At 44.4% G+C, this 23093-nt stretch overlaps 1 protein-coding gene across 10 annotated transcripts in view; it reads right to left on the reverse strand.

Moving 5' to 3' along the window:
* Positions 1–1230: 1230 nt before the first annotated feature.
* MTMR4 (myotubularin related protein 4) overlaps positions 1231–23093 on the reverse strand; it is a 60885-nt gene continuing 39022 nt past the window's right edge. For all 10 annotated transcript variants that reach the window (XM_068909437.1, XM_068909436.1, XM_068909438.1 and 7 more), the window contains 13 exons: positions 22746–22842; positions 16018–16131; positions 9887–10083; positions 9475–9603; positions 9018–9129; positions 8388–8583; positions 7719–7904; positions 6758–6928; positions 6481–6635; positions 4856–6104; positions 4350–4460; positions 3915–4003; positions 1231–3508 (listed from right to left, as the gene is read on the reverse strand). In XM_068909437.1, coding sequence (XP_068765538.1) covers positions 3331–3508; positions 3915–4003; positions 4350–4460; positions 4856–6104; positions 6481–6635; positions 6758–6928; positions 7719–7904; positions 8388–8583; positions 9018–9129; positions 9475–9603; positions 9887–10083; positions 16018–16131; positions 22746–22842 — 2984 coding nt within the window. In that variant the 3' untranslated portion in view covers positions 1231–3330. The remainder of the gene's footprint in view (positions 3509–3914; positions 4004–4349; positions 4461–4855; positions 6105–6480; positions 6636–6757; positions 6929–7718; positions 7905–8387; positions 8584–9017; positions 9130–9474; positions 9604–9886; positions 10084–16017; positions 16132–22745; positions 22843–23093) is intronic.

The following is a 23093-nucleotide window of genomic DNA, read 5'->3' on the forward strand; positions in this document are numbered from 1 at the left end:
GGGAAGGCTTTGACCTCACTGTTTATGCTAGGCAAAAATCAGGACTTTTCAAGTCCTGTTTAGACACATTTCAACACACAGATTACTTCAGGCTGGCTGTGTTGGCAAATATAGCTTTAAAGTCTTTAAGTGACAATGTTTTATTCTGTGCTCAGTAACCACAAACAGTAAGTATCCTTGCTGGCAAGGCCAGCGTGACATTACAAAAGTCATGAGTGTCTGAAGTAAAATGCCTACATTCAACTTTGAATGCGCAGGAGAAAACTCCTCTAACATTGTTGAAACTGGTGATGAGGCTGCTTGTTGATGTATGCCGAAAGGTTCACGTAACAGTCCCAGCAGCCACAGTCTTTTACTGTATATCAATCAGGAGACTGTCCTTTCTTGTAGTAATATCATTCATGCTTAATTTTCACAAATAGTACAATGAGAGAGGACCTTCTTTTGTGTCACTGTTTCCAGGGATGCTGGTTAACTTTTAAATGTGACGAGCTATCATGCTGTTAATATTTCTAATGCAACAAAGGATTCTGAAATAATCCTTCGGGGGTGGGGGGGGGGAAACTGGTCTCAACAATGGGACTAGCTTACCAGGTTCTGGTTGATTTTAGACCTCTGGCTGCTTTAAATTGAAGAGAGACTTTTAAAGGTTCTCTCCCTCACCCCCACAGCTTATAGGGAATCTTGCATCAAGATTCTGTCATTCTATATAGAGGAATACTGCCAAATGCCGGGAATGGAAGGGAAATGCACACCAATTAGCTCACACAAGTTATATGGAAATGCTACTTTGCCCACATATGCTGGGGGTCTGGCCCAGGAGGAATTCATGCACTGATCCAGCTATATGGTAGACAGTGAAACCATCCCAGCCCTAGGTACAGTCAAAGCTGATGATACAATTTCTCAGGTACAAGTGGTACAAACAAGTTAGTGAATAGTTATTGAAACCTCCCTAACAGCTCTCCTGAAAGGAATCATCAAGGGAGAAAAAGGGGGTGGTTGCTATACTGGGCATCTGAAGATTTGTTAGGAAAAAAGCACAAGTCCTCAGAGTAGAAGACCACGGTACAGTTTGCTTCATGTTCTGCCCTAGATTCCTATTTGCGAGAAGGTATATTTAATTCCTAACGTACCTTAATCAAGGGAAAAAGTAGCAAATAATAGCTAGGAAAGTTTTGTGCAAGAAGAATACACCGCAAACTAAAGAACGGGTCCAAACACAGCAGCACTAATATAGAGATTTTATTTGAACTGTATTGAGTGTACAGCACATTTTGTTTGTCACAATGCTATCGAACTGATTTCAGAGTTTTTGGCCAGCATATTGTGACGCTGAAACTCACAAGAGCTAAAAGCAGTTTGGACTAATGGCCTGAATTGAAGGGCCAGGAGTACCTAGTTTCTGGCTTCCTTATTGCTTGCAGTCACTCCAACATGCGCAAAACAGGGCCAAAGCCAAATTCTTCTTCCAGCCCAATGGTCACTCTTCCATGTCTGGCAATGACTGCAAGGTACAAGGCAGGAGAGAATGTGAAGCAAGGTGCCTTCTCTTCCCAAAGCCATATTGGTTGTTCCCAGTATGGAAAAGAAGCATAGTCCAAGTAAGTACAGGGTCTTCAGATGATGCTAGCTTTGCTTGCACTATTGGGATTTACAAAACCAGAGGCTGACATGTCAAAGTGCAGGAAAGGGTCATTATTCCATTCCCTCTGCTGGAGTTGTCAAACGATTTGCAAAAAATCCGGGAGATCTTAACGCTGTAAAGTAGTTTGCCTTGTTATTAGACTAAATGCCCTCGCAGGTCCTCTCCCCACATCGCAGTCTCCACTCATGAGGCACAGAATACATAGGACATTTTCATTTAGTTGGAAAGAAAACATACATTGCAATAAAGAAATGCCCCACATTCAAACTGTTCTTCCTCATTATAGCTGCAGATTTCTTAGAAAGGAGGCAGTATGGATACTCCCAGGGGGATCTAGGGACTAAGCAAAAGCTCACCTGAAGCCCACTTTCTTTCTAAATATTTCTTTCTTTCCACACCCTTTTTTCTTAGGATGAATTGGGATTCTTGCTCCCTACTTTAAGGAAGAAGTAGAGAGGCAGTTACAAGTTGGCAACTCTGAACTTTGACCACTGTACAGGAGACAAAAAAGGAAGTAAAATTCAAGATGAATTTTAAGTCGCATTGGGGGAAAAAATCAGAAAGATTGTTTCCATGACTGAACAGATGCCACATGTCATCTCTATCACTGTAGCCTGGTTGTACATCCTAAAGTGAAAAGCACAGACTGTAGTGTCTAGGTCAGCCAGTGTCCTTCCCCACCCTTATTTTGGTATCAATGCTTCATTCTCCCTTCTTCGGGTTACATTAAGTGCACAGAAATATATAGCAGCATTTGGACTGAAACCCTCACATACACCAGACAGCACATTCCAGGAGGTAAAACAACACATTATGGCCTATACCTTCAAGGTATCAAGTTTTCAGGATAAAGAGCAATAGGAAGTGGAGAGCTGAGGGCAGAAAGGGGAGGAGGAGCAACACAGGAACACAAGTTCTGTTTCCATGCCAGGAGAGGATCAGGGTGCCATTCCTGTGGTAGCACCAGGCTGTGACACTACTGCGGACAAAGCAGACGGGCAGAGCAGGAAGTGAAAAAGCCAATCTCCCATCTCCCCACAGAGTGTTGGGGGGCAGGGGCAAAGTCAAGTGCATTCACCAATCGTAGCAGAGCATGAAAACAGGCAAAATCTGCTTGGCCTGTTTTCAGCCAGAATGAATTTCTCTTCAACACTCAAGAGAATAAAATCAATTAGTGATGGCTAATGAGTCTTGTTCACCAAGCTGATCACAAATCACGCTCCATGGAAAGAGAATCTATAAAATTGCTCCAGACTGAGATCCTTCCAAAGTACGTGCTATTGCCTGGAGTCTGCCCTCCTCCTTTTTGTACAGAGCCTGCCTTTGTAGGGGGAGTTGGTTCTAAACATGCCTTTCTATTGCTTTGGGGTACTTTGCACAGGCAATATCTGTTAAAACACTGCTTTCCAGCCCACAGAAGAAAGAGGTCGCAGTCCCCTCTTTAGCCCTAGGTTGTCAGACTACAATGTACGGGCTCACCGGTACCAGAGTGGGGACGCACACCATACTCTCTAATCTGAGCTCCTCTGCTCCAGACCAATAATAAGACTGCTGAAGACAGTGCATTCAAGCTTGGTGTTCAAGTGTTGCACCAAAGGCCTTCACAATTACAGTGGAGGCAGAGTCACCCTTCAAACCCACAAGAGAAAAGGCTGGGCTTAGACAGGTCCCTTGTCTGGCATTCAGCTGGAAGCTGTGGCAATGGGTTTCTTCAGGTGTTGGCTCATGAGCTCCCTGGCACGAGACACTTGGATGTGGTCATAACAGGAGTTACAAACAAGGACAGGGTCGTATAACTGCTGATCAGGGATGGGCAGCTTCAGATGGCAGCAACCAGCGCAAAACACGTTTCCACAATTCCTGTCAAGGAGTAAGAAAAGCAGTCAGCAGAGCGAGCTGGGAACACCACAGCAAAATTTCAGTAAGCACAAAGGATCCAGTTCAGCAGTGAAGTCTCAGCCTTACTTATGCCCAGTCAACACGTTTCTTAAAAGTATTTAAGATGGTTTTCAGTGCCGTCTAACTGGCCAGCACTGAAAAGGGACTCATAGGCATTTACTACCCACTAGAAAGTTCAAAGACATTGGGAAAATGGAAACAAGAACAGCTTAGAAGACTAGAAATCTACCAGGAATTTACATAAAGGAAAGATCTGAAACTTTCTGCTGGGAGCTGAAGAAAACAAACATTGCAGAGATGGGTTTTGTGATGTTTGTGAGAAACAGGCAGGGAAGACTAGTGGAACTGCAGGGAAAATTTTGTTTACCTGCAGTGATGCCTCCGTTTGGCCAGCCAGAATTCACAGTCACAGTTAAAACAGTGCGAGGCCATGTGGTCTGGAACCCACCGTGTGACCTAGAGCAAAACACCAGTCCTCATGTTTAAGTTTGTACACCTCATTGACCAGTGTCTTAGGACCCAAGTGCAGGCTGAGATGTGGCTCTGGACCAAAACATACTAGCCCATACAGGATGTCCCACAGGTCATAGAACGACAGCCAAGAGCTCTGACATCCCATCCACTATATTGGACACAACGGGAACAGGAAGATGCTGAACCTCTTACACCTTGTCTTAAAGGACAAGGGTTGCTGCTCTCTGACTTGCTTCCAACCCACTCTCTGCTGCTGTCGCCAAAGTTAACTACCAAAAAGGAAACATTCTCTTATTCCGCATTTACATCTGTCTGACAGGACATGTACCTCAGTCTCCTTTTTATCAACAGGTTCCCAGCTTGCTTCTGACAAACAGTCTTCACTGTGATCAGAACAGAAGTCCTCAGTGTCACTGCCATCTGATTCCTTTAGACATGTCTGCAAAAAGAGCCAAAGTCACAAATTCCCTCAGCTGCCTCAGAGTCAAAGGTGTTCCCTGCCTCCAGCCATATTCACAGTGCTCATGAGGGGAATGTGGGCAGCTCTGCTATTCCCCAGATGGGGAGCAAAAGGCAGAATTCAGGACCATATAGGACCCATTGCTTGGCCCTCAAGAAGCAAAGGGAGAGCAGACTTATCTCTGCATAAAATGAGGACATGACATGTCAACAAGAGGGGAAAGGGGCCAAAGCAGCATAGGAACAGTCTTAAACATCCACTCCAAATATAAGAAAATGAGAATTGTGGGATGGGGAGGGCAGCATGAGGGAGAAGGTGCAAGGACCATCATTGGCCAGGAGCTTACTGCTGGAGCGGCAGAGGCAGTTACTTACAAAGTCATCCTCGTAGTCCATCGGTGGCTCAGCTGGAGGGGCGCAGAAGTGACGTATGTCCAGCCGCAGCTGCAGCTCTCGTACCTGCCTGCGCAACTGTTCAACCTCCTGCTTGTAGCTGGCCTCGATCTGTCGCAGCCTGTGCTGAATCACATCTGTGGGGAAGGGGAGCCCATCATCGTCCAGGTACAGAGGAGGCACAGGAGAAGGACATTTCGGTGGCACATGCTTGGGACCAGATGCTTGTTTCAGGTGGCAGGGTAGCCATGAACGGCTGGGCTTCCCTGCAGGGCCTGCAAAATGCGTGCCAACATGGCCAGAGCAGACTGAGGGTTTCACACCTTCTCTGGTAGACCACTGGCCACTGAGGCACAGGCCTGGCACCCTCAGCTGTTTGCTGTTCAACCTCTTACTACAACAGCCATAGGAGAGGAGATGTCTGGGTGCAGGCTCCCCATTGGGGACCAATGTCACCATTCCTTGAAAACTGTCCCAGTTGGATCCCAGGAAGGAGAACTCACTGCTTTGGCTCTGGGAAATGGTCTTGCGCCATTGCTCTAGTGGAACTCTCCCCAGTCGTCCAGGCTCCTCAAAGGGCCCACTCCTTCCGGTATCACCTTTGCAATTGTCTTCATCCAGGCAGGGGATGCCCAGGGCAGGGCCTGGGGTATCCTGCAGAGGGTTGCTTGGAGCTAGGGACTCCTGGCTGGGAATGTCTTGACAGGCATTGTTTTTCTTGGGAGAGGCTCCTCCATTGGATACCACGCCAGTAGCCTTCAAAGGTTCCTGGGGGCAGGTTTCCAACTGCTTTCCAGAACTGGTACAAATCCTGTCAAGATTTTCCTGTCCAGAAGGATTTGGAGCCGACTGTGCACCATCCAGGTCTTCTACATATGTTCCGTTTCCCTCTTCTGCCACCAGAGAGAAACTGCTTGCTGGCACAGAAGCCCAGCTGCTCGGCTGCTCGCTATGCCCTTGGTGCTCAGCATGGCCACTAGAACCGCTGCTGGCTTGCAGAGGGGCATTTTCCTCTTGCTCCTCTGCTTTCTGCTGTGTCTCTCCTGCAGCCACCACACTGCCTTCTCCCAAGCGCAGCTCAGCACTCTCAGCATTAGCATGCCTGGGTTCCAGGCCCACTCTGACTTCCTGACAGTGGTTATTCAGGTTTGGATCACTAGATGTGCGCGTCAGTGGGCTGCTGGAGTCGCAGGCTGAAAGCAGGTCATCCATAGATCTTGTCTTTGGCAACCTAGAACCCAAAACCAAAAGTAAATCTCAAAACAGAACTCCTAAAACTTCCCTCGTTTCAGTTGAGTCTGAGATGAGGGAAAGGAAGCAATCCTCATTACAGACGACTGGGGGTGAGAGGGGAGGGGAGGGCATGCAACAGGAGCTGAAACACGCAATGCTACAGTGTGGCCTCAGCAGTCCGCCTTTTCTGGTGCACTGGGAAGCTGTACACACTCTTCTCCAGGTGGGTGGGACAATGCTATAGAGCCCTTGCTCTCCAGATCAAAGATGACAGCTACCACAGGTAACACTGGGCAGAGAAAATATAGTAAGCAAGAAGGGGAAAAAAAGCCTGTGGGTAGGAAGGAACCTGGGTCTGGGCTCCAGTCTCTTACCTGTCCAAACATCTGCCACTAAACTCCTGGCTTTGAGATCCAGGGGGCAAGTAAATGTCCATATCATCCTGTCCTAGAGGATGAGGGGAGGAAGCAGGGAGATACACTGCTGTCCAGACATGCAGCGCTCGTACATGGCACACCGGATGCAGCACCTGCAACAACCATTATGTTCAGAGTTAAACACAAAAGAAAGCCTCTTCAGTCTCTCTTCCGTATTGTCCTTCACGCCTGGCCAGCAGAGAGCCTGGAGAGTTAGGCTAGGAACTTTACTTACCTGCTCAGAGCCTGGCATATAGAGAAGATTGTGGAAGTTCTTATTGCCAGCCCGCAGGAGGGACCATACAGAACAGGTACGCTTGTAAATGTTGTGCATCTCTCGCTCACATGGGCTGTTCCCAAGGAAGGTCCCGTACAGGCAGGAATATGTGTGCTGCACCAGCTTCACCTGCAGCATCAAAAGAAGAGCAATTGTCAGAGCTGTTGGAAAACAGCGTCTCCTGTCTTTAAGTGCAACATCTTCCGCTCCTCTGGGACAGCTCACGTACTTCCCATCCAGCTGGCTACCTCACTGCTGTCCTCTCCATCACACAGGGCAGGACAAAGACAGGATGGTAACAGGAGTCACTTAGATCAGTTGATTGATGCCTTCACTTTAATAACATATCCATCCCTCTATAACCATAACCCATATTATTTGATAAGCCAGAGATTAATAGCTATCACTCCCCTAGGTTTTTTTGTTTGTTTGTTTTGATTTTTTTTTTTTTAATATTTCAGACTTGTATCACTGAGATGCAAATCAGGCTTCTGATCAAACAGATCTACTGAAGCTATCTGAATTCACTGGGCTACAAGGGAACCTGGAGAAGATGTGATACAAAGAAACCAGAGAATATAAGGTTTTCATCACTATCCAACCTGCTAGGGATTCAGCCTGTAATATCCACTGGGAGAAGGCAGAAAGTACAAGCAGCTGAAGAGAAACAGACAGAAGCATCACACATACTAAGGCAGGTCAAAATACCACAACTAAACGGCAGAGCTGGACCTACACCAGTGATGTCATGTCAGGCATTCCAGCAGAAAGTCCAAAGCAGTACTCAAACACTTTCCTATTTTTACAGAATTCAATTTTTGTTTTCCTGCTATTGGAACAGCATAACATGACACGGCCTTCCCTCTACCTTTGCTCTTATCTGGCAAGGAATTGAGATGTTTACATGCATGTTTCTTACCAAAAAAGCTTCATTAAATTCAAAGAGGCAAGGAAATTGCTTCAGAAGTTGATGAACAGCATCCAGCCACTGGAGAAACACTGGACACTGCTCATTCTGATCTTCCACCTTCTCTTGGTGACCACAGCGATCACCAAACTTGTGACCAAAATCCAGCCAGTCTGATTCAACAAGCACTTGGAAGCCCTGTAAATAAAGGAGAAAGTTAACTGCAGGCAACCTTGCTGCAAGCACCTAGCAGGACAAGGCAAGTCCTATCTGTCAGCAGTGCAGGGCTGGAAAGGAGGCTACATTAGTGCTTGGCTTGAGAGCAAAGCTACCTGAAAGCCAGAAATTTCCAAATACAAAATAGCAGCTGTTATCTCTATGTCATAAACAGCTTTGGGCATATGCACAGGTAAGAGTAGAGAAATAGCTCAACCTTGAACACAACAGAATTTTACCTAAAGTACTTCAAGCTGGGCAAGGGTGTGAGCATGAGGTACAGTTCACAGAAAACAGACAGGAAGAGTACATAGAAAAACCCAACACCTACAATAGCAGCTCTGAAGTTCCACTAAGCTGCTGATCAGTCAAATGCAACTCTACTCACGTTCTTCCTCCAGAGACTCAAAAGACAAAAAGCTGCCTTTTAACAGACTCAGATTAACTGAGCAGCAGCACTTATACCTCCATGGTCCTGTAGTAAGGGTCCAGAAGAATCTTTGCCAAAGCTACAATCTGTGGAGTCCTGTCCCAGCCATCTGAGCAATGAACCAGCACTGGACGGCCTTCTCTGTCAACTGCACTGGAGACCAGAACTGCTGCCTTTAGCATGACAGAAAGGTGCTGCAGCCACTTGGTACTCTCCAGGGCTGAAAGCCAGCTAGAGAGTGTGCAAAAAGAAAGGAAACGGTTGCTTAGCTCTCCAGTGAAAAAAATATTTTATCTAAAGACTTTTTGGAGTCCTCAAATGAAAACCACCTCCAAAAGAGGAGTCAACCAGTTTGGGAATATGTACAAAGAATCCAATAGCTAATTTCAGTTTTTCCCAGATAACCACTTGAGGTCTTTTTTGAAACCCTCAGAAAAGGCACACGATCAAGTGATATTGGGTCTCCCAGGGATGCAATTCCTTCTGGATTACCAGGGACTAAAATGGGCAGCATGCAAGCACGACGGGCACCTTCCTATCCCTCCAATTTCTGAGGTGCAACTCTGGGACAGGAAAAAGGAACAGTGAGGTAAAAAATCTTCCAGGACTTTTAACAGATATGGCATCCCATTCAGCTAGAGAGAACAGAGAGAAGGGTCACTTACTTGCTGGGATCTGGCACCTGACTGCAGACAGCACGCAAATATTGAAAACTGTTCCGGATGGAGTGGATGTTGGCCATGCCCATGAACACAACTTCACAGTTTGGATAATACTCTGAATACAACAGAGACAGAGGAGGGGAGGCAAAAAAAAAAAAAAAAAAAAAATCAGAGTGCTGCTGCCATTGCAGCAAGTGCCTCCATACATGTGGTTTGGTGCCCCCCTTTCCCAGCACCGTTCCTAATCTCCAGCAGCAGGTAGGCACTTTTTCTAGAAAAGCCTTGCAGGCCAGCAGCAATATATCTGGGACACTGAACTTTGTAGTAGCGAGAAGGGGAATATGCTCCCAGAGGACGCATACCAAAGCCCACAGGACTTGGCCCAAACTGTGCTCCAAGATCCAATCAATAAAACAGGTTTAAGAGGAAGGTGTTCTGAAATTTGTTTAGCCCTACGTACCTTCACATTCACAGCCTCCTCCCTTTGCTCTGTTGGCAACAGCCGCAGTGTAGGACCTAGCATCAAGAATCAGCAGCTTCTGAGGAGTTCCAGCATTCTCCACACCTGAACACGCAGTCAGGGACGAGTCTGCAGAGATAGCCCAGACTGAGTTTGTGGCACCTCTGCCCCTCCTACGACAGCCTCTCTGCTGAGTATGGGCTCAAAGGCCTGCCCCACATATTACAGTCAATGGATGATATGGCCACGACTACCCGTCTGAATATTAAATCTTCCATTATAACAACCCCATATTCTGATGTCAGAAAAGCAAACACAGCTTTAACCATAGCCTGTTGCTAGCACTAAAATGGAGGAAGCACTGCATAATCCCTGCTTTGGGGAAAGAGGGAAAGGGAATATGCTCTCTCACCAAAGTCAGCGTCGCAGGCCTCACTGCCATCGCTGCTTCCATTGTGCAGCATGCCACCAGATACCTTTATTCCAGGATTCAAGGCACAGGCTTTGGCAATAGACGTCACAAGATACTCGTCATCAGCATTGCGCCAGCCCCACCAACTGATTTCAGGCTGGCTGCAGCGTGCAATCACAGCCCCATTGCGCACATGTCTGAAAAGGAAGCAAGAGCCGAATAAGGACCACTGAAGAGGTGAGGAACGGCCCCAAATTAATTTCCTCATTTATCTACATATAGTCAGCACTTGTGCAACCTTCCTCACTGCTTCATTTACTGCATCTGCCCTTGCAGCACAGCAGTGAAAAAGGGCAGAGCACTGCAAGTAAACATTATTCATAACAGCAGTGGCATGAAGCCCGTCTCTCAAATCACAGCAGTGAAGAACAGAAGATAGCTGTGAATAGAACAGGAGTGGCTAACAGAGCTGGAATGGCTAGCAAAACAAGACTGTAGATGAGCAGGTTGCTGGAGGGTTTGCAGGAGTGGCTGACAGGAACAGCAAGTACCCCTGGATGGTGGCAGCTCCTGGGTCAACCACAACTCGGACAAGTCTTGCTCCCTAGTGGGATTGATGGCCGCAGACCAGGTCTTGTCAACCACTAAAATGAATGGGGAGTTTCTGCAATAAGGGGGATGCTGCCAGTTGTTCTAGTAATTACCCAACTAAGGAATTAGAGAGGAAGAGAATTTTAAATAACTATGGTTATACTTTGGGCAAATCATAGTTATTTCTTGTCATACTATCCTGTTCTCCCATTATCTTTTTTTTTTTTTTTTTTTTTTAAAAACTCCCTTCAGGTAAGCACTGGTTGTTAAGCCATATGATTTATCGGTTGTAAGTTAGAAAGATTAGCTCACTGAGCACCAGACTGGCTAGTTTCTGGGTGGAGCTGCTGTTTATTAATAACCCCTAAAATGTGAACCCTACCCTAGTTGTTACTAATCAAGGCTTGAAGTAGGAATAGGTTTGAAGGTAGGAATAAATGTTCATTTTTCACATGAACATACTAGTCAAGTCATTCACAAATGGCCTAGAAAGAGAGTGGACGATTAGGTGACAAAGTTTGCTGGTGATACAAAGTTATCCAGGATAGTTAACACCTGACTGGAAAAGTTGCCAAGGATCTCATGATAGTAGGTAATAAAAATAGCATATAAAATTTAATATTGATAAATGGAAAGTATTTACAGATAAGCAAAAAGTATCCCTAGCTATGATATGAAGCAATTAGGTATAAATCAGCTGTCAAATCTCAAGACAAAGACTTTGAAGCCCCTGTGTAGTTCTCAAAAAGCCTCAGCTTGGTGCTCGAGAAAAGCAAAAAGGTTAAGAGCGTGTTAGGAGTTATTAAGAAAGGAATCAAGAGCAGAACAGAAAAAGTTATGACACCACATCTTATGCCTGCATCTTCAAAATTACATACATTTCTCACTAGCCCACCTCAAAAAGGAGGGCTAGTACTCAAGTGTAGTACTCAGTGTAGTACTCAAAACATCACCGAGTAGGGAGACAAGGACAATCAGAGGTGTAGGACAGCTTCGCTACAGGGAGAACCCAAAATGGCAATGACTTTCTACTACAGTAGAGGGACAAGAATGGATATGAGAGCATGAAATGTCAAGAACAATATGAGAAAAGTGAGATTAGTCTTATTTTTCCCCAATACAAACACAGAGGAGTACTGGAACGGTCACGCCAGAAGTTCAGAAACAGACAAAAAAATAATTTTCACCCACAATAGTCATACCGGATAGGAGACTCACTGTCAGGGTGATGCGGAAGCAAAGATGCATAAATTGGTTCCAAGGTGCATTAAATTCATGGAGGGTAGGTCCATGAAGTGACCATGAAACACAATCACATGTTCTCCTGGATGCCTCTTTTAGGAAATCTGTAAGCTACTGATTGCTCCAAAGATATACCAGGGCAGAACACCTGCATACTTGTCTCATTTGTTAAACTTCTTCCTTGAGCCTCTACTGCTGGTCCCTGGCCCTTCTCAGAGACAGGATAATAAACTGGATAGCCCCAACACCTCAGTTCTTCATAGTCACAATGCTTGCCTCTCCCTATCCTACAGGGCCTCCTGCAGCAGCTCACTGAAGACGAGCTTGGGTGAGAACATAAAGATGTAGACAGAGCATCTGGCAAACCTCTTCCAACCGTTTTTCTGCAGGTCAACACCTCTGAAAGTAAGTTGCATTATTGGCCAAAAAGGAGACATGAAGGTCTAAATTCTAAAACACAGTGGCACAAACTTCAACCCATCACTCATAGGTTGTTTAGCTGCCAATTACAGCTACTAGATACGCTAGTGAAAGTTTCATTTTCTCATGCTGCTGCCCTCTTAAAAGGGGCTCTGCCATTCCACAGTGGATGGCAGTGTCTGTTCACGTTATTTGCTGTAAGGTAGCGCACTAAGAAAATGCAGTGAGGCTTAGATATCTTTCCAAGAGTGGTATACAATCTCAACAGCAGCTACAACAGTTTGCAGAAATAGTTTTGCTTATAACTGTATTTCTCAAAGACAAAAGTCTCTTTATTCTCGTGAGGTTACTTACCAAAAACCGAGAAAATTTAACATTGCTCTGAACAGCTAGATAATAAAGACTCTGAACTGAAGACTTCCCAAGAAATACTCATGTTCAGCTACGTGGAAACACTATTGTCCTCCTTTTGGTGCCATCCACTGCTGCTGCTTTATTTCGCAAGGTGAACTATGGAGCTGTCACTCCCAGGAGATCTGTTACTGGCTTCAGGATTGTTGAAGGATGGTTTTCACACACAGCAGCAAAGGCTTTGTTTATAACAGTAAACGAAACAGAACCAAGGTGTGAACTTGAGCACTGGCCTGTGATCATCCAAGCTTGTTTGTTAGCACACCCACAATTTTTGACCTGTGCCAACTAGCACTTTCCCAGACAGTGCCCAAGCAATGCAGGTGCAGGTGCTGTGCTGGGGACTGCTCCCTATAGGCTCTTTGGATGTGATGGCACTGTTTTAGGGTGCAGAGAGAGGGTACAAGAGATAGAGAGAGGGTAGAGAGCTGTGTAGATGTGAACTGTGCAAGGCCACTTGAACACGGAGTCAGTACCAGTCTGTTTAATACAATACTATAGACATAGCCAAAAAATCATATTAAATTCAGAAGACTTCCTGGTACCACAAACTTCTGAACAGTGCAACAAATGCTGGGCAGGGGATGGTCTTGAGGTAGCCAATTTCATGAGACATGAGGGTATGCCAATAGAAAAAATAAAACATAGCCAGTATTGATGAGAATGAAGAGATGAGCAAACAGGAGTGAGCCAGCCAAAACTAAGCTAGTGATGTGCTTCCCAAGTCAGGGTAGTACCCACACCTTGACTCTACATTCTCTTGCAAGTCCCCAGCAGGGGCACATGAAGCATTTCAGTTCTCTTCTTACTCAGGACTTTTGTAGAGGTTTTCCCCAAAGAGTAATGCTCCTTTTTCTTGGAACTGGAAAGGTGGAAGGTGCCATAGCATTGTAACTTATGTTTAACTTATGTGGACATAATTATTCCTTAGGGAACCTCAGTTTAGCCTTGAGGACTCAAGACTGTTTCAGAATTCAAAGTTGGAGTATAAGGTGCTTCTACAGTCTATCAGTTGAGCTTTTACTCCCAGATCCATTCAGAACACACAGGCAGAGTACATTTGATATGTCAGTACATGCCATCTGACCTATAGCCATCATCCAAGAAGCAGTAACTAGTAACTTTTAAGTCCTCCCTCTGTTAATCTGGCCAGATGAGCGCTCCTCCACAATGGAAAGTCAAGCAGCTTAGCTTAAAACATGAAGAAAGAGCTGAGAGAGGGTTTATGAAGCTGCCGCCTCTCAGTTGTCACCTAAATGCATCTCAGTTGGAAACCTTTATGCAAGTGCTTTCAGGTTCCAAGTCTCTGGATTAAAGTCCTGGTCCACTCCTTCGTGACCAGAAGGCCTGAGACTGAGTGCTCAGCCATGGAGCTGGAACTCTGTCCGCTGTCTGCCTGCTGCTTCTCCGACACTCGCTGCAGCATGAACACGGGGAAAGGCGGTTTCTGAGCATCTGTGATGAACTGTCTTGCTAGCATAGTCTCAAGGTCTTATGAAAGTGGCTGTGCAGACGGAGTAATGAGGAGTGCCTGGCATATAATACTCATCACCCTTTGTAGTCAGCTAAATAATTAATTGCATCCTTTGCGCTGTTTTACAAATGGCCTGTGCCTGGAGGCTTCTGCTGTGCATCTCCACTGAGGACAGAAAGATAGAGACCTGTATTTCTACCATGCTTAAAAAGCAAAATTGTACTTTTTCCATACGGAAACTGATAACGTTATACCACGTATCTTATGATTTACAGAGCTGACTGTGAACCAGTGAATTTCGCCTTGTTTTCAAAAAATCTCTCAATTTTACCAGATAGTCCTGCAGTTACTGAGTCACTGAGCACTTTAGTGCTCTTGGGATGCATTCACACAAGTCCACTCGTCCACAGAGCTGAGTGCTAGACTGCTCATTTCTTCTCTTCTTCCTTCGTACAGAACAAGGACACTCCAGAAGCAGGCATGAACCTCATGGACTCTGCTGGCCAAAAGACTTCAATCTTGAAGGCAAAGGCTAAAGAATGCATGGAAATTACATATATACGGGCAAGCATGCATGACTTGTCCCATCTTGTAATGCAACTTGTCAGCATCTTGTAATCTGATCCACGGCTGCAAAGGGTTACAGCTCAGTCTATAAATTACTGGGTACCATTACAGAGATATTATAAGACTCTAAACATAATTATTCTAAGAGAATATCAAAAAAGTCATGTCTTTGCCCTCAGGTGGGGATGCAGAGTGGGTCAGTCTCCAGTGCCAGACCATTTTTAGTAAAAGAAGTCACAAATACAATTTACTGCTTAGCTGACTTGGCTACAAAGAAGGAAAGGCTTCACGTGATAACCAGAGTTCATTAATACTTCGCTGTAGAATTTGGCTCTTGCATAAGAACCGACTGTGTTTTTGCCAGCACCTAATAACAAATCATGTAACATGAAGATGTAGAGTTCGGGTACGTGTAAATTCATTGGTTTTGTTTCCTGGTTTTTGTACTTTTCCGCACTTTCCTTTGCGGTGCGACTCTCAAAGCTTTTTGTATTTGGATTTAATAATTGCTAACAGAGAGGCTAGGAACCATAGCGTAGGAATGCTAGGAATCATAGTGTACTTTACAACATGCACAGTGAGGTGCATGAGGAATCTCCCTGTCCACCTGTTCAACTAACCTTCCATTTCTTTCAGGCACGTCACTCTCCTAGAAGATGTTTAATAAGACATCACCCCCAAAAGCTTTGCTTTATTTTCCTGCACAGCCCCTTGCATTCTAAAGTAAATATATGTTATTTCTGGAAGGCTGCTCTGCTCAGGGAATAGGTACTGTGCACATTTACCAGCTAGAACAGAATCAGCACCTTCCAGCCATGTGCAAACATTTTGACCTACCTATTAACTAAGTGTTTCCAAACTCTCAGAACTCAGCTAAAACAAAAATGATTTCCAGTTGCGTATTAAAAGGTATATCCAGGCCCTAATATCTAGTAGACAGAAAAGCCATACAGCAGGCCAATTTTGGCTGAGACTTCTTCTAGAAGTAGCAGCTAGGCAAGTACCAATCCTGGAAAAAGTGTTGAAACTCACAGAAAGAGAACCATAATTCCAGATTCTTGTTGCATCTCCAATATGAATTAAGTCACCCACATCTTTATACGTGACTGAAAGCAGGAAAGAAGCAATAGTTCCTGGAACATTGTTTCTCCCCTCTGGAGAATATCCTGCATTACCATCACAGACCGAGCTCCTAGCAAGGCTCACGTGTGTGCTGGGAGGAAAAAGGGTCCTGACAGCAGGCATGTTTTCAGGTAGGTGGCTGCCTGTGGACTGAACGTAGCTATTACAGTCACCCTTCACTCCACAGCCCTGTACACACGCTCCACTAAGCCTGGCTTCACAACACTGAATACAAAAGACTTAAGGGAAAGGACAGCTATTGGGGGGTCAGTGGGGGAGAGTGTTGGTTTAGTTTTGTTTTTACCTGTATACAACAACAGGGATCCTTTTCCAAGATCTAAATGAAGCCACGTTCTCCAGCTCCTTGTCAGTAATCCAGACAGGAACGAGCAGCTTCTGGGGATAACTGGAGCAAAGCCTAGGAAAATGAAGGCAAAACAGCAAGATGAAAACTCAGCAACCAGAACCCTCACTGGATAAACCATGTAGAGACAGAAAGCAGGAGCTGCTCAGATTTCCCCAAACTCAGCTAAGAAACATGCAGGACTTTGGGTCACTTTTCCCATATTGAAACTTTACTGAAACAGACACAGCCAAAACACACTGAAGAATGAGCTGAGGGAAGATGACCTCCTTCCACCTCAGGCCTCATCCCTGGGACCACAGTAAGAAACCCAGTGCTTCCCAAGCATGCCTTTGGATTTAAGTTTATATGACATTTTAAGGGAACAGTCCTTAATTCACATGGGGGTTCTCAGTTTTCTTGCACCACTTAAAGCCAGAAACACACACAGCTTCTGGTAAATGAAATTCCGGCACTTTCTGCCTTGCAGAAAATAGATAAGATTACCACAGATAAGCTTTACTTACATCAAAGACTTAACTCTGCCCAGAAAGATGGGAATGGTGATTCAGTGAGTGCCATAATAAAATGATATGAGGGAAGTCTAAAAGAGTATCTTGTTATTTGGTAGGGTGTCAGAAATTAGATTCTTAGTATACATCTGAATACATGCCAGTAGTGAGAGGAATGTGAAGTCCCTACCAACCAGATCACCTGGGGAAATTCAAAGCGCATACAGCTAATCAGCAGAGGGGACTCAGCTCAAACAGACCTGCAATTCAAAGGGAGTCCCAGATCTGAATGAGTTAAACGTAAAGCAGTTTGGCCGAAATGAAAGTCCAGCTTAGGGGTGGGGATAGGGAGCAGGGGGATGGAAGAGGCCTCAAGATTTTGAACGTTTAAGTCAAGAAAAATGTTAAAAAAACCCAACTCCAAGTACATTAAGAGCAGGGCAAGAGGGGTGCCAAGGGAAAGAGGTGGAAAGCAAAGCAATATGCTGTGGAGGAGGGGAGAGAGCAATGCAAATAAAAATGAAGCACAGGTAGAAATTCAGGAGAGCAGGGGCTTCTGGTTACTGCTGCAACTGTTCTGCCCTGGGTTTGCAGCATGTGGCTGCATGCCAGGCGGGCAACTCATAGGCTTCAGAGACAAAGCGCTGCCTCAGTACCAGACCAGCTGAACTCCAGGAGCTCAGGCAGACAGGCATAAACTGACAAGGGACATCAAAGAGCAGTCTCAGCTCTAGGCTATCACCCATGTTGCTTAGAAGGAATGTTTCAGGGCAGAAGGGAAGCAAGCCAAAGAGGGGGAAACAACCCATCAGGCAAATTCCAGATGGGAGCCTGGTGTTCCCTTGAGTCTGGCTTATCCCTTCAGTGCAGTATCACAGCTGATGGCAACATGCAGGACGCAGCAGTTAGTGTTACTTGGTTTGTGATGCTAATGAGGACTTGCCTGCCATTTTAGAAGATGGCAGACTTCACGGGGTGTCTAGATAGCTTCTTGGAAAGCCCTGGGAAGACGACAATGGTGGTCCATGTGGTAAGAACAGAGTGCAGAGGGGGAATTTAGGGAGCAAAATTTAAGCTGTCAGGAAAGCAGCTGAAGACTAGGATGTCTGTGATAGCATTCCCAGAAATGCTTCTGATTCCACATGTAAAATTGGACAGGGAATCAGAGAATCCTAATTCCAATGTGTGTTTGAGAGTAATGGCATATGAAAGAGGGCTGGCATCTGTTAAGATCTCGAGGAAATTTCAGAATACTTGAAGTCTGTACAAAAAGAACGGGCTTCACCTAAATCAAAATGGAAGATTAAACATTACAGGAGCTGTCTGAAACTAAAAACTGAGCTGCTATAGCATATCTTTTAAGAGTTCAGTTACTAAAAGTCTGCATCCTTAAGAAAATGATAAGACAGAAGGCAATAATAGTCAGATAAGAAATGAAAGGACAGTCTCAAAAAGTTAATCCAAATGTAAGGAGGGTGCATAAGAACAGGCAACGAGATCAAGACAAATGCATCTGCGCTTCTAAGGCCAGAGTTCCAAGAAATAAAGTAGAGGAACTGAAGAGCCAGAACAAATGAGCTGCTGGATTGTCAGAATCTTATAAACTTGATACAGGGAAGATCATTAGTGATACTCTGAGTTTCAGAGCACGAGCTTTATAGGAAGACCAAAATATGTTGCGGAAGTGTACATGTGGTGCAACATGTTTAAAAAAATGTGAAGGTAAAGTGTGAGGCTAAAAGTCACCAGTATCAACAAGCAACATGTACATGGACTGTAATCCCCAAGCCTAAAGAGAAACAGGAAAGTATTAGGGTTACCCTACCAACCGTACCAGAGCATGACAGGAACTTCATCTGCAATAGGATGAAATTCAGAAAGGCTGTAAGGGCAGAAACTGCAGTAGAAAACTTGTGTTGCTTCCACATAAAATGTGAAAGCGTCATGACATGATACAACGACTGCATTTTTAGATGCCTTCAGCTGCTTCTTGGTGCCCCCAACTAAACAATATGAAAGAGACATAACTTAGTCCTTAGCATGTGCATAGCTGCTCCAAAATGGAAAAACTAGAAAAAAAAATCACTTTGTAACAACGACCATCACACAGTAAAATTCAACAATACTTTTAGAGTGGAAATCCTCCCCACTACAGAGGTAAATCAGCTTCAGAAAGGGGAACTACATAAAAAAGAAGCTTTTCCTGAGGAAATGAAAGGGGGGGGGGGAACTTGCAGGTGATGCTGCTGGTTGTTTAAATACACTATGCGGGGTAATGTAAAACTCAAAAACAAAAAAAAAAAAACAGAAGGAGCTGACAGACTTAAACAGGCAGTGAAAGACAGATTACAAATAAAAGGACGCACTTCAAAGAGGGGAAGCGTTTCTCAAGGACACAAACCTGAACAGCCAAATGTAAACCTAAACTAAAAATAGTAAAAAAGCAACAAGGCGTGTCATGCAGTTTTTGAGAAAAGACATGTTAGAAGATAAAAACTATGAAGACCTTTTGCAAGCATCTTGAAGGTAGTCTGCCTGCTACAGAATCTGAAGGTCTGATAGACGTGCAAGATCATAGCAAAGAAAGCAAAGCCATTTGCATTGGTATTCACCAGAAAAGCACATAAAGACGTTCCCATAACTACTCCTGTTTTACAAGGGACAAGCCAGAGGAAGAGAGTAATATGGGAACATCAGCAGAAGAAATTTTAGAACTAATTGCTAGAAATGAAGATTAACTTATCACCAGGACTAGATAATATTCACTCAACAGTTCTACAGCAACCCAAATGTGCCCCAGGTGAATGATTAACTGAGATGCGTAAGCTATTGCTTACATTGGCTTTAGTGCTTGAGGAATGAAAGGTGGCAAACACGCTATCAGTTTTTTAAAAAGTCTCTGGGGAGAACGTGGGAAAACACTCAAGTCTGACTTCTGCACAAAGCAACTGACTGTTGCAGTCAGTACAAGAGTAAATATGGTGCACTTGGGAAGAGTCAACATGGCTGTTGCGGAGGGAAGTCCCATGTCACATATCTAGAGTTCCCTGGATCCATCACTGAACAAGCAGATACAGCTCATGTGGCTGACAGTGGATTTGGGTTTTCAGAAATCTTTTCACAGGATGCTCAAAGACTCTTAAAACAACTAAAATCCATGAGATAAGAAGAAAGTTCCTCTTGTGAAACAATAACTCTTTAAAAGAAAAGAGGCACATAGGTATAGAAGTTAAATGATCATTTTTCACAACTCAGGAAGTCCTGAAGGGAGCCATATTTGGCCCTGTGTTGTTCAGTATGTTCGAATGTTAAGTGGAAAGAGATGAATGGTGAAGTGACACAGTTCATTGATGGGTGACAGGGCTGCAGCACCCCTGGGACCACACTGACCCACATCACCGAATGAAAAATTTTTTAAACCGTAAGGTCTGATCACAGAATAAGGCAGCCGTAAAACAACTGCATAAATCAACACAGAAAAGGACCAGCAAAGCCTCTTCTTACACAAATGGTAACAGTCATGCCAACAAAAGATTAATATGCAAGAAAACACCAGTTTTATCACTGCAGGTGCTAATGATCTTTGTGGACTTTTTTCCTACACAGTCATATGGAAAATAAAAGCAAGAACGCTAAGTATCACCCTTTTCATACAAGCAGAACAAAGTATTAAAATTTGTAGAAAATTGTAACAAAATAAGAGAAAATATGAATTAAGAGTGGTCACAGAAACGAGGAGATAATATCAACTGTCTCAAACAGTAACGCAGAACTCGGGGCAACTTTTTCTGCATGAAATCAACAATAAATAAAATAAATAAATCACGACTGTAAAGAGATCAAAGCTGAAAATGGATATTAACACTGAAAGCAGGATGAGTATTTTTTCTGTTTAAGGGAACTATGTGTACCCAAATCCCACTAGCTTTCTAACAGCCAGTAAGACAGTTTCTAGCTCAGACAACATGGGTTCATTGAATGGGGTATTTCTGAACATGTACAATTTTCTAGGTTCCCCAAATCACTGAAGTTGCAAGAGCCATGGAGAGATTATGTAATAATTTTATTATTACTGTATGCCGAAATAGAATACTTTTATCAAGACCGAAGGAGTGGTTATTATATGCCTATATGGCTCTAATTTTATGATGGCTGTCGCCAGGAAGAAGACAATAACTCCCAGATAAGAACATCTCAGAACAGACTTGAAAGAAAATGAACAGAGTCATTACCCTGGAGTATCCTGTCTCTAGCAACATTGTTTTGCCAGTGCTGGGAAATAAAAGATAAAAGAACTATAAACAGTTAAAAAGTAACCTGATTCCTGTGAACAGAGGCAGGTGGTAATGATCAAAAGCCAAAGCAGGATTTAAAGACACACTCCCTCAAGCTGAAAGACAGAGCTGGTTTCTGAGTTGCACAAGAAAATTACACCACCTTTAAGATCTTGGGATGTCTGCAGGAAGCTGAGACCAGCCAGGTTCCCCAGACAGCAACTCAGTAGACATTAGGAAAGTAAAAATAGGCCTGCATCTAGCTTGCTGCATCAAGTACTTTCTACCCCGTCTTGTTCAAAAATAAAACATCTGTCTTCAGACAGATTGCTACATTATTGGCCATAACTCCCAGGAAGATTAACCATCTGTGTTTGACTAAGTTGGACTTTCTGAAACATAGGGAATCACATCCCAAAATCTAGTAGTGGGGGAAATACCCGATTGCCTTCACAGACATGGAGTGACTCTAGCCAGGCCGGGGACAGGTTACGCACTCCAAAATTGAACAGTTTAGGAAAACAATTTTTATTTTATGTTCTTAGATAAACTGCATAAATATCATCAACAAAGTCACGTAACAGTCCAAAAGCAATGGGGTGGTCAGCACGTCCAAAAAGAAATTGTAAATCGAACCCCAAATATGGTGCTTGATGCTTGGATTTCTGAGGAAGCACATGAGAGGACAGAAGAGGCACAAAGTTTCCAAATTCCACCAAGGTTTCCCCAAGCCAGTGATCCTGAGGCTTCTCATGGACTCCCCAAAAAACTGGTGATCTGGAATAGTCTGACATACAAATGATGGGGATGCCTTTACTAACAGAAATAGAGAAAAGACTGAGGGATACAAGTCCTTTCAAGAAACGTGATGTAGGGCATTCAGAAATGCATATCAGTCAAAGCTTAATAAAATCCTGCTACTGTTGGCTTAATGCCACCTGCTGCAAAGAATGTGGAAGCACTTCTTCAAGAGCTCCTCTACTCTTAGAGTAGAAAACACAGGTTAGAATCACTGGAGTGCTGGTGGGAAGAACCTTCCAGAGATCTCCACTCCAACCTCGCTCTCACAGTGGGACCATCCCCAACACTAGATCAGGGCAGCCGTGGCTTTGTCTGGCCGACACTTGAAACCCTCCAACAATGGACGTTCCCCATCTCTCTGGGGACCTGTCCCAGGGCTGCATCACCTTCCTGGGGAAGGATTTTTTCCCTAGCGTCCTATCTGAGCCCCTTAAGCTGCAACTTGTGGCCATTGCCCCTTAATATATTATCTGCCACTGCCAGAAGAGCTTGGTTCCGTCACCTTTGTAACTGCCTTTCCAGCAGTTGTAGGCTGCAAGTAGATCACTGTTTAGCCTCTTCTTCGCTAGACTAAACAAGCCCAGCTCACTCCACCTCTCCTTATAGACTATGCTCCCTACACTTCTGAGCATCTTGATAGCCCTCCACTGGTTCATCCCCAGTTTCTCAGTATCCTTCCTCAATTAGGCTGAATGGCCACCCTCCTTGGGGGAAAAAATACCAAGTTTCCACAGTTTCAAACAGTGAGAATTTTAGAGAAAATGACTGATTAGAAAAGCAACCTCGTGATGGAGGAATTCTCCAAGATGCCAAAATGTCTTCGAGGATGAACCACGCCCACCACATTATAAACTGCACATCACAGCATTTACAGCAACTGATGCTAGCTCTGATATTCGGGGTGTATTCCTTCTCCAGTTCCCCGATTTGAAGGCAGGAAGGAAGGAAGGAGGACCTGGCTCATATGTTGATCTGCCTGAAGGTTATCAGGGCCACGGAGTATCAGCAAGTGTCTGATTCATTCACAGCTCTGCACAGGGATTGTGATGGGGAAGAAGAAAAGGAGAGGAGAACGAGGAGAGCCTGATAGCAAACTACTCACTTATAATTGTTGTTGATGTCAGACACTCGCCAGACATTCTGCAAGTCAAAGCCCATCCTCACCAGCTCCATCTCAAATCGGTATTTGACGTGGTCGCCTGGAAGAGCAGAGCATAGTGTAGTTACTGAGAGCTAAGCAGAACCAATGAAATTTAAACATATTAATTGCAGCTTCATAGCAACTGTCAGAGTTCTAGACAGAAACCACAGGCCACCTGGATGGCAGCGGTATTGCTTCAGATGCCAGAAAGATTCGTCCTTCACAGGGGTTCCTCTGCTTATTTTGCAGTGTTAGATCTCAACCTCAGAGCACAAAGCAGTGTGGAAACAGCCTTCCTATGTTATATCT

Source organism: Struthio camelus, chromosome 16 (genome assembly GCF_040807025.1).
Source record: "Struthio camelus isolate bStrCam1 chromosome 16, bStrCam1.hap1, whole genome shotgun sequence".
Taxonomy (NCBI): Eukaryota; Metazoa; Chordata; class Aves; order Struthioniformes; family Struthionidae; genus Struthio; species Struthio camelus.